This window comes from Clarias gariepinus, chromosome 25 (genome assembly GCF_024256425.1).
Source record: "Clarias gariepinus isolate MV-2021 ecotype Netherlands chromosome 25, CGAR_prim_01v2, whole genome shotgun sequence".
Lineage (NCBI taxonomy): Eukaryota > Metazoa > Chordata > Actinopteri > Siluriformes > Clariidae > Clarias > Clarias gariepinus.
Window position 1 is genome coordinate 14,772,074 of NC_071124.1, and position 12,572 is coordinate 14,784,645.

The 12,572-nt window shown below is 36.3% G+C and overlaps 1 protein-coding gene across 1 annotated transcript in view; it reads right to left on the reverse strand.

Annotated features, from left to right (window-relative positions):
- Positions 1-206: 206 nt before the first annotated feature.
- The window catches only part of LOC128512981 (ephrin type-B receptor 1-B), a 355,486-nt gene continuing 343,120 nt past the window's right edge, over positions 207-12,572 (reverse strand). The window contains exons 15-16 of the mRNA XM_053486552.1: positions 5,120-5,275; positions 207-1,371 (exon numbers count right to left, since the gene is read on the reverse strand). Of these exons, the coding sequence (XP_053342527.1) occupies positions 1,263-1,371; positions 5,120-5,275 (265 nt within the window). The 3' untranslated portion in view covers positions 207-1,262. The remainder of the gene's footprint in view (positions 1,372-5,119; positions 5,276-12,572) is intronic.

Sequence of the window (12,572 nt, forward strand, 5' to 3'; positions counted from 1 at the left end):
GTGTATCAGTTCATTGTACATGTAAACACTTGATCACTTGATTAGCGACTTTTGAAGACCCTGTTTTGAAGACGAACAGCAGTACAGCATATTTAACAGTGCAATAACACTAACATGGACGTACCAGAGAGTTTAGGTAGTGAAAACACACACACACACACACACACACACACACACACACACACACACACACACACACACACACACACAGCTGTCCTTGGACAACGCCACCAAACATGTAAACACACACAAACGATTGAAACCCAAGAGGATCATAAAGAAAGCAAGGAAGGAAAACAACATGAACTGAAGAGGAGGAAGAAGAAGAAGAAGAAGAGAAAACCTGTACAGTTAAGTGTTCATCAGCATGGAAAATTCTACAATATACATCATCCAGTTTGGTAGCCTGAAGATTTCATTTGCTTTAACCTACATGTGGTTTATACACAATTAAATCACATTTCTACAGTGTTTGGCTCCAGGGCAGCCACAAATCCTTGAAGACTGTCTTTTCGGGCTTCCCCAGCTTGACTACATTAAATTCCTTTTCTTGGGAGTCCAGTGTGCCCAAGAACACAAGCAGGAGAAAAGTATGCACATATAGTATCTGTTACAAAGCACCTTCAATATGAAGGTTTACTCCAGAGATATATTCATATTTAAAGATATACACACAGGCCGTTCCAGATGTCCTTTGGCAAAGCCGGCTGTCAGGTAGTGATGCTGGGAAGCAGAGGACTACGAGGTATAGCTGTATTTGTTTCAATAGGAAAGAAAAAAACATATATACCAGCAACCAAAAGAAAAAAAAAAGTGCATTAAAAAGGTGGGGTTTTTTTTTTCCTTTGTAGTAGATCCTCAAAAGCGCTCACAGTTTAAAATTCATTGAGAAAAGAAAAGAATCAGCATGATGAATCATAAGCAAACTGAAGGGGATGAACAAACTGTTTTACACGTCCTTGATATTAGAAATGAATTGTCTGTTTTTGCTTTAATAATAATAATGACTGGATGGATGGATGGATGGATGGATGAATGGATATCCTGTATGTACAGCCAGAAACAGATAGATGGACAGACAGGTATCCCTGTTTTGTTCTCTCTTTACAGACATACTGATTTGTAATGTGTATCAGTATATTTGTTTGTCTTTATCAGATCAGGATGATCGTCTCAACCCTGGCGCGCTCCGATGTGCCAGTGCTCACCCGCTCCTGCACACTGAGCAGGATGCCTGGCCCATCGGCCGGCGCCTGCTGTAGTCATGCCAGCGCTGTGGGGGACTGGCACTGGCTCATCTGCATGTTCTGGACATTGCTCAGGATCTTCTTCTGGTGACCGGCTAGGGTCACACCTATCCTCAACAAGTCTCTGTAAAAGTGGAATAAGAGACAACAATAAACATACAATATACTGTATGTCACATGTGGTTAAAGATGTGAATGGTCCTGGCTACAGTTGTTAATAGACATTCATATTATTATACAGTAGAATCACTGAATTTTAGCTCAATATTGTGATATTCTTGTTGTTTATTCTTAATTACACACTCACTGGTTGATTTATTAGGAACAACTGTACGCATACTGTACTACTTCATGCGATAAGTCAATCTCAAAGCAGCAAATTATGGCAGATAAAAGGCAAGAACTTCAACTAATGCTTACATTAAACATCAGAATTGTTATACATGCGTCTTAGCTGTTTGTTGGTGCCAGATAGAATAAGTATTTTAGGAAATGTTGATCATCTGAGATTTTCATGCAGAACAAAAAATATATTGTTGATGAGAAATGTCCCAAGAAGAATGGCAATAACTGAAATTATGTTTTGTATAACCATGGTGAGCGGTAAAGCATTTTAGATTGCAGAAGTCAAATCTTGATGTGTTACAACAGTAGAAAATCACATTGTCTTCCATTCCTACTGGACCCGAAACGTGGACAGCCTGTTCTGAACAAAACATTTTTTAAACAAATGTTTTATTATTTTTGCTTGTTTGTTTTCTTTCAGTCTCTCAAACTGGTGATGGAGCCATAAAAACGGCTGAAGGGTCACTTGAAACTGCTCTGTCTAAACTCTACACTCTCAATAGCTTTTGTTCAGCAAAATAAACCCTTTTGAATACATGCTATTTAGACCCTAGCTGCTGTACTTATCAACAAGGTGCCACTCCAAATGCCCACCCAAAGCTAATCTTTTTAGGTTTTACCAGCTTTTGCATATTCATGTTGGTATATTAAAAGCAAAGAGAGCTTAAATATATCGGGACCTGGGACAAGGTTACATATGAATATGGACAGACACCAAATAAGCAATTTAACTGACAGGAGATGGCATCTGATATTCCCTCACAAACAATTACAGAAAATTAAAGAAAGATAGACAGGTCACTGTTTAAAGATGGCCAATAAGTACAATAAATAAAAATCTAATACTAAATTAAAATACTTAATTTAAGAAATCAAAAATGTAATAAAATTGAATTGAAAAGAGCAAATAAAGGGTAATATCACTATAGAACAACAGTCATTTTCTTATCTGTTGAACAGCATTTAAGTAGTTTTTTATTATTATTTGATTAAATATATGTATGTACTGTATGTCCGTATGTAAAACAATTCTCTTAAGGATCAAAACCAGCACAAGTAGGAAAATAAGAGATCATTTCACTTCTACTAGTGTTCTACTAGATGTAAAGTTTTAATCAATGTCTTTTTCATTTTAAAGGAAAAGACAGGAATTAAAATAGTATGTATTAATGTTAAAATGAATGTAAAAACACCCACACAATCCTGACTATAAAAGCAGACAAAAGCTGTGCGTGTATGCGCCTGCACTTCTGTAGTTCATTAAGCCCAGGTTTCCTAATTCATTTCTAACAAAGCAGTCTGCTCGTCACATCTTTTGATCTTCACAAGTGTGTAAAGAGACTGAAAAAAAATTGTCTCCCTGGAATAGTTGAATATAAGTAGAAACACTTAAATTCATGGCAGGAATGTATAATTTATTCTGAATTATTTGCTTCTCCATGGCTTGTATACACTCTTAAAGTGATAAAAATACACATGAGTAGGTAAGTTTGGGGTTAATAACAGTTTTTAAGCTGAAAGAAATGAAACTAGTTTGCTATATACTGTCCATCAATTATCCCTTGGCCTTTAGTACATGGCCATCATTGCTAATAATTTCTCCGCTAATAACTACTATTTGTTTGTGTACTAAATACTTACCTTTAAATAAAAAGTTTGTGGAACTAACTCATTATTGGCACTCCCCACCCCGCAAGCAGTCTATTCCAAAATCTTCCACTAGGAAGGTGCTTTTAGGTCACTGTTTCCTTTCCTTGAGCAGTTCCTCTAATTATTCTCATGCAATGTCAACTTGCCTATAGCATTTCTGGACTTTACCGCTTATATAACTATTTTATAATTTTTTTTGTTTTACACGTTTTGTATCCAATTTTCCAGGGCATGCTATTTTAGGAAAATTACCAACATTAGGGCAGTTGCTGTTTTACCAAAAACAAAATGTCATAAGATGTTTTGTTCTCGTATCAATTTGCCAGTAATATTAAGTATTATCAAGCTAAGTATTATTAAGCTAAGCTATAATCAGCTGATACCTCTTTTTCTTTTTTAATAATCTGAAAGAGAAAATGCAGTTGACTGTCTTTTCCTGTGCTGGAAAACATAAATAAAGAACCTTAAACGTGACTGTTCTATATGCTTATATTATAAGGGGTGTCTGCTATACATGTCACAGTAAAGGAGTTGTTCCTATTAAAATGAACATGTTGGACCAAGCCATGCTGTTATACAAAGTTAATGTAAATCCAATGGAAACAATCAAAACTGAGAATTCCTCAGCTCTGTGGTGTGTATATATATATATATATATATATATATATATATATATATATATATATATATATATATATACTGTATACAGTACTGTGCAAAAGCCTTAGGCACCATATTATATGCTGTACCAATTTTGTTAGATATGTTTATCATGTCTGCATAATTATGTACAAAATCGTTTAGTATTTCCACATATAACTCAAAATTAATAAATGAATAACATAACAGGAGAATATATGCTTGGTTGTAAAAAAAGATATATAATACAAGACAGACCAGTTTTGAGGTGGAAATAAAAAAACCTGTAAAAAATAATGTACGCTTCTGGGATTTGCATAAAAATAGAAAGGAACAAGCGTGACAAAGTTACCAGAAGAACTCATATTCTCCAGCAAGCTCAGTAAATCATAACAACTGTTTTACTCATAGGACTGTGCAAAAGTCTTGGGCACATACAAAAATATGGCATAAGCAAAAGATGCTTTTAAAAACATTTCTGCAAAAAAGAAACTTCTATAAAGAGCAATAAAGAGTAATAAAATAAATATTCAATATTTGAAGTAAAAACTCATTGCTTAAAATCAGCCACAGATTTGTGCAGTTTTATAAGAAAACACCTGTTAGGTTTTACTGAGCTTGCTGGAGAATATGAGTTCTTCTGGTAACTTTGTCACGCTGGCTCCTTTATACTTTTATCCAAATCTCAGTAGCGTACTGTACATTACGTTTTTCGGTTCCATCTAAAAACTGGTCTGTCTTGTACTATACATTTTTTTTTCTTTACAGCCATGCATATTCTTTTCCTGTAATGTTATTTATTTATTTATACATTTTCAAGGTATATATGGAAATACCTAATTATTTTGTGTATGTATCACACACAATAGACTGTTTGTTAAATGGAATGAGATGTGTGTATGCACTGATACATGTGCATGTAATGTAATTTTAATGACATGTCAATGTACAGTATATGGCTAAAATATTATGGGTGCTAAAATTATAATAGTTGAAACCATAAACCATAACCACAATCATACTATTAGTAATGCAAGTAAAGTCAATGTTATGTCTAAACTTTCCTTAAAAAAAAATTTAATAAAGAACGAAATAACTGGCATTTCTGAACTTGAAAGAAAACTTGCTGAGAATCATTTCGGACATGATTCAGTGTGAGATTATAAACTTTTCAAGTTATACTGCATTGCTAGGTTTTATTAGTGATAGGTCATGATTCTAACGAGCAATAGACTCACTCTGCTGTAATCTGGGCGACGAGTTGCAGGGAAGTGAAGCCGGAGTTGAGAAAATTGTCTCTATACTGAGACATCTTAATAGCAGACAGCCAGTCCTCCACTGAGCTGAAGGTGTTGAAGTCAGGGAGAGACCTGTCCAACAGCGGTTGAGATGGACTGCAGAGACAGAAAGGAGAAGAGTGCTTAAGTTATTCAGCTCACAAAAAGACAAGCCTGCAATTCCTGAATTTGCTGAAACGGAAGAAAAATTCATAAATGCAGTACACTATTACAAGAAGGGCATATGTTATTTTAGCTGACTAAAATGTACTAAAATATAACACCCTCAGAGAAAGTCTACAGACACACCAAATATCCAATATCTTATATATTAATATATTTTTTGCCTAGTCCACTCTGCACCTGTGTCTAGTTTTTCTAATATGTGTCGAGTTCTGTTCTTGCTTGTAAATTTTACACAGTTACAACCTTTTATTCAGCATTTACAAAATCGCCTACTGCTATAGAAGCTACATCAATACCACAAGCACAACATTCCTAGTCAGGCGAAGATTCACTCTTATAGTGGGAAGTTTCTACTAAAAAGATTGCTTTGAATAGTAGATTACATTTCTGTTTACACTCTGCTACATACACAGTTTGGTTATGGTATGATTACTGGAAACTTAAGCATCAAAGGAAGCAATATGAGAGACAAAGAGAGAGAGAGAGAGAGAGTCACATCTTTAAAATTATAACTCTCAGTTGTGGGATATACTGTAGAAGTCACATTTGTTTTATAACTTGCATTTGCATTATATCTCCCAGTTGCAAGAAAAAAGTACTTTCTAAATCAAACTCCATAAAACAGGAAAATTGCACAATCATAAAATAAAAAAGTCATAAATGTGTGATCTATAAAAATGTGCAATCGTTCAATTTGGTTGAATCTCTTTTTAATTCTATTCTCTATGTCTCCTGATCCTGCATCGTCTAATTCTCTGGTTAGGTTTAGAACACATCACATCATATACCGCATTTTATTACTACAATGATCAGTCATCACATTCAAGCCAACTGCATAATATTGTAAAGGCCCATGAAGGCATGCAGATGGGAGGTAAAGGGGCTCATGGGGCTAGGCTGTCTGGTTGTCCTTCCAGACCCTGTCAACTATCCATTACAAATGGCCCTTTTCTAGGTGTGCTTTTACCCTAACAGCTATATAAAATATCCCTGATTATTGACCTTAAAAATCTGTGAATTAGTGCAATGGTAACTCATAATATCATGACCTGGGCATGGATCGATGTATTGCACTAGATTCCATTTAAAAAAGATGGTATCAAGCACAGTACACTGTACTCAAATATGAAAGACAAATGCATTTAAACATGGGAGTAGACGGCTGTTTAAATTGCAACCTTATCAATGCATCTGTATAATCCTATACAGTATCTCAGTGAAGGCTCAGCACAGGCCAATCTCATCCCTGAACTACTCAGCCATAGTTGATAAAAGACGAAAAGCACGCAAGAGGGTCAGTCTTGACAGTTTTTCCCGAAATATCAATACAATTAGGTATAGTGGGAAAGTTTATTTGATTCCACTCTTCTTTGTGTTTATTGGCATCTCACAACCAATTTTATTAATGTGAAAGATGGCCAAGATAGTGAAAGGGAGGGGAAGGAGCAGCCATACCAAGCTGGGTTCGAATCAATTGTGCCTAGTGAAAAAGGAGCCTATGTCACTCATATCCTTACGCTTGCCAACTTTTTCTGCTTGCAATACATCAGCTTCACTTGCTGTCTAATATATTCTCGTCATTGACAGGTGCCATTCTAACAACATCATCAATGTTATCCACTTCACTCATTGTCTTATCAGTCGTTGTTGGTCCTTCGGCTGCTCCCGGCAAGGGGTCGCCACAGCGGAATACCCAGTCCACACTGCAACTTGGCACAGGTTTTACACCGGATGCCCTTCCTGACGCAACCCTCCCATTTTATTTGAGCTTGGGAACGGCACTGCATCCAGTGGCTGGGGTTTGGGCACTGGATTGGAATCAAACCCGGGCCTTCCGCATGGCATCTTGCTTTTATTAATTACTTGACTATCAACTTTTACTTTTATTAATATTAATTCAAACTAATAGATTCAAACAAAGATTTAAACATATATATTTTTTATATTGTTAAAAATGTTACCAATAGACAATATCCTATTATATGGTTTATTGTATAAAATATTTATGTAATTATAATAATTTTGCTTCAAACATATTGTTTCCTTTTTTTTCCCAGTTCATGCCTTTTTATCAGCCGTGTTGTGGTGTAGGATCGCAGACTGTCTGATGTCTCTATAAATATGGATTTGTTTTTACAGTATGATGACCCGACACTGCATGCATTATGAGTACAGTGGATGAATACAATCAATGCTTTGACAATACTGCGCATGATACACACATACTGATAAAGTTCACACAAATTAGGGTAATCTCACAATAGGATCTAATGACCCCAGATGCCTGGGGATGAATAGTTGTATTACAGTGGTGTGAAAAACTATTTGCCCCCTTCCTGATTTCTTATTCTTTTGCATGTTTGTCACACAAAATGTTTCTGATCATCAACACATTTAACTATTAGTCAAAGATAACACAAGTAAACACAAAATGCAGTTTTTAAATGATGGTATTTATTATTTAAGGAGAAAAAAAATCCCTGTGTGAAAAGGTAATTGCCCCCTGAACCTAATAACTGGTTGGGCCACCCTTAGCAGCAATAACTGCAATCAAACGTTTGCGATAACTTGCAACGAGTCTTTTACAGCGCTCTGGAGGAATTTTGGCCCACTCATCTTTGCAGAATTGTTGTAATTCAGCTTTATTTGAGGGTTTTCTAGCATGAACCGCCTTCTTAAGGTCATGCCACAACATCTTAATAGGATTCAGGTCAGGACTTTGACTAGGCCACTCCAAAGTCTTCATTTTGTTTTTCTTCAGCCATTCAGAGGTGGATTTGCTGGTGTGTTTTGGGTCATTGTCCTGCTGCAGCACCCAAGATCGCTTCAGCTTGAGTTGACGAACAAATGGCCGGACATTCTTCTTCAGGATTTTTTGGTAGACAGTAGAATTCATGATTCCATCTATCACAGCAAGCCTTCCAGGTCCTGAAGCAGCAAAACAACCCCAGACCATCACACTACTACCACCATATTTTACTGTTGGTATGATGTTCTTTTTCTGAAATGCTGTGTTACTTTTACGCCAGATGTAACGGGACACGCACCTTCCAAAAAGTTCAACTTTTGTCTCGTCGGTCCACAAGGTATTTTCCCAAAAGTCTTGGCAATCATTGAGATGTTTTTTAGCAAAATTGAGACGAGCCTTAATGTTCTTTTTGCTTAAAAGTGGTTTGCGCCTTGGAAATCTGCCATGCAGGCCGTTTTTGCCTAGTCTCTTTCTTATGGTGGAGTCGTGAACACTGACCTCAATTGAGGCAAGTGAGGCCTGCAGTTCTTTAGATGTTGTCCTGGGGTCTTTTGTGGCCTCTCGGATGAGTTGTCTCTGCGCTTTTGGGGTAATTTTGGTCGGCCGGCCACTCCTGGGAAGGTTTACCACTGTTCCATGTTTTTGCCATTTGTGGATAATGGCTCTCACTGTGGTTCGCTGGAGTCCCAAAGCTTTAGAAATGGCTTTATAACCTTTACCAGACTGATAGATCTCAAATACTTTTGTTCTCATTTGTTCCTGAATTTCTTTGGATCTTGGCATGATGTCTAGCTTTTGAGGTGCTTTTGGTCTATTTCTCTGTGTCAGGTAGCTCCTATTTAAGTGATTTCTTGATTGAAACAGGTGTGGCAGTAATCAGGCCTGGGGGTGACTACAGAAATTGAACTCAGGTGTGATAAACCACAGTTAAGTTATTTTTTAACAAGGGGGGCAATCACTTTTTCACACAGGGCCATGTAGATTTGGATTTTTTTTTTCTCCCTTAATAACGTAAACCTTCATTTAAAAACTGCATTTTGTGTTCAATTATGTTATCTTTGACTAATAGTTAACAGTTTTTGATGAGCAGAAACATTTAAGTGAGACAAACATGCAAAAGAATAAGAAATCGGGAAGGGGGCAAATAGTTTTTCACACCACTGTATGTCCTGTGTCTGTGGAAGTCTGTGGAATTTATTTTACATTTAAATCGGTCCTAGGCTGCAAAAAGTCTAATGCCCCGTCACACTCCAACTATAAAGTTCACGCTTCCACCTTAAAAATATCTGAAAATGCAGTGCGAACCGGGTCAAAATGGAAAAATGGCCATTTATGAAGTTCATACTACTTCATAACCCCATTTCTGACAGATTCTTAATCTGTCACTAATTACCTATCACACGCATGATCACACACTCACCAGGTCCAAAGACATTGAACCGTGCTATTACTATATCAGATCAGATTGCACAACTTTCTTAACAGGCGCTTATCCGCTTATGCACTTACTGCACCATGTTGTCATTGCGTCTGGTGGGTTGTATAAATACCGCAACATGCACAGTGCTTTTTATTTTTTTTTATCCGGTATTTACACCATATTATCTGAACACTTGCTTGCCATCAACGTGGGAGGCACTATAAGAATGTAATATGAACTTAACACGGATTTCTACAACATAGCATTGACCTACCATGTTGTAAGGTTGTATTGAATGATAAAAAGGTTGCCTCTCTTTTAATAAAACAACCCCCTCATTTTGCTTCCTGACTCTTCATGTGATAACACTTCCTATAGCCCGTATCCAGACGAATATATTGTACATCCAAGCAGCTCAAGTCTGATGGAACCCTTTTGTTTAACCGGAAAATGCAAATGCACTTCCTATCTGTCTGTCTGTCTCCAGGCCTCTCTATGACTTGTATGCTAATGACCTGTTCTTTTGATGTACTTGACACAGAGCACCTGGCCAAGAAGCTTAAATATTCTCTCTTCTGTCTTTGCTGTTAATAAACAGCAATATTTAAACATGTGTGTGTCTGTCCATCTATTCCAGTTCGAACATCGACAGGTAAGTGTATAGAGATGTGGCGGTTACAACAAGCAATAATTCTCCTTCTTTCAATTCATCCTAAAACCTTAACAATTCTTTTGAACCTGCAACTTGAAGATGTAATTGAAGGAACTTCTTTGATGTACCAACAAAACAGTGACAGCTCAGTCATAGGACCATCTCGATGTAATATATAGTTTGCCATGAATTTGTGTGAATGAAGGTGCACTTAAAAACAAAGAACATATCATTTTAAATCTATTCCAAATAATATAGACACTTTAAAATGTAGTGTGGTATTTCGGTTAATAACCCATCTTCTCTTGTCAGCACATTTCAGCATTCAGCAGCTACTCATATTTTAGTTTCAGACTGCAGTTTTAACACCATGTTTTTTAGCAAATACAAAATTAAACACATTTATAAAAGGCAGCCACTGGTAAAAGCACTGAAATGAAACAGGCAAAAAAATCTATTGCTTTTTAATTGAGATTTAGTAATTTTATTAGGTTGAGATAATTACATCTTTTAGGATAAACAGGCTTGCGCATACCCAGTGTACTGTATGTGCTTTTTTCTCTACTAGAACGCACCCGAGTCTGTCTTACTGTTTCTCACAGCACTACTGAGTTCTCAGTTCAGTGGGTGATAAATACTTTTCTATAACATCAGCTCTAAAAGTAATAACTGGTTGCAAAGCAAATCACAGATTTATATTTATGTGTTCATTTTAATATACTGCCTTTTCTACAGTAACGACTAACCCTCTGGGACTTCTATGACAGGCATTCCAATACACATACTAATAATAATAAACATATTTTAAAATGTGTGTTTAATAACCAAAGAAAGAATTTATACATGTGGATATGGAGCTCTCAATAATGAAATGCTTATGTAACATTTATGGAAGCAGTCAGTAAGTTCTCTGCATTGATAATTTAGGATAGAGGACCGTGATATGGGTTTTTTTAGTAACATAACATGCCATCATCAAGGTCAAGCAGTCCCAGGTTCTTGTAGCACCCCATTTCTAATGACAGGTGATGCTTGATTACTGTAGCAGCCTGGACAACCAGTCCCCATTTACAGATTTAACATCACTAGAGATGGCCACGTAGATGCAAATGCTTCTAACAGTTATAATCTGCATTGGGTGGTGTATGTCGCATTGTAAGAGATACATTCTGTACGTTCTGTATATTCCCCCAACAAAGTTCCAGGTGGAAACATTTCGGTGGCCCTATACTTGCCAAAAAATGAAATTACAAAACAGCTATGCACTGATGATTTAGATTAGTACTGTGTTTGTTTGGGCGTTGCGTTGTGTCTTGCATAACTTACACATACAGTATGTCCACATATGCAGATGTGAAAGGTAACTAAGTGTATTTACTTCTTTACTCTATCACATCTTACAGCAAAAGTCTGTAATTTCTTGTTAACTACATTACGAGGCTGTTCTAGATAACCCTGGTGGTGTGTAGCATTACAAGTAATAGTTGCCGCCTGCTGACTATTATGCATAATTTGGGGGGGGGGCTAATACTTTTGTACTTTTATTTATGGAAAAATGTAAATAGATGATTTCTATGTTTACTTAAGTACAGTTTTTTTGTATGTTGTCTACCATGGAATGTATTTATTATTTACTCACTCACTCACTCATCTTCTATACTGCTTTATCCTGTATTCAGGGTTGCGGGGACCTGGAGCCTATCCCAGGAGGCTTAGGGCACGAGGCAGGGTACACCCTAGACAGGGTGCCAATCCATAGCAGGGCACACATACACACACACACACACACACACACATTCACACACTACGTGCAATTTGTGAACGCCAATTAGCCTAAACTACATGTCTTTGAACATGCAAACTCCATGCACACAGAGCCAGGAATCAGTGTTTTGGTGGAAATGTGTGAGCTTTCTAAGGCTACATAATGAATATTCTAAAGCCATAACTATTTAAGATTTTCCTTTTAAACAATTTACTAAGATGGGAGGGATATACAGTAAGTATATACAGTAAGAATTTTTAAATCGGTGTATTTAACAATCGATATTAGTCGTAATTTAAATCAAGTAAATATATCCAAACATTATTACTTAATAATACTTGAGTATTTTATTATGATAACCTAATGGATTCAATGTTATATACATTCTGTCACCTGAATCAAGGCCACGGTCACTCTGTGTCCTGGCAATAGCAGTGGCCTTGACATGTCCAATAGTAATATAATTTCTAATATTTAATTTATGCATATTATTCTAAATTATATAATAAAAATTAATCATTTAACTAATTTGTCTCATGAGTATTTCACAGCATACGGCAAATACAAAGCCATCCATTCCTTAATTAAAATGAAAAAAATAAATAAAAGGACTATAAAAGAAGTAATATAATTTAGAATATG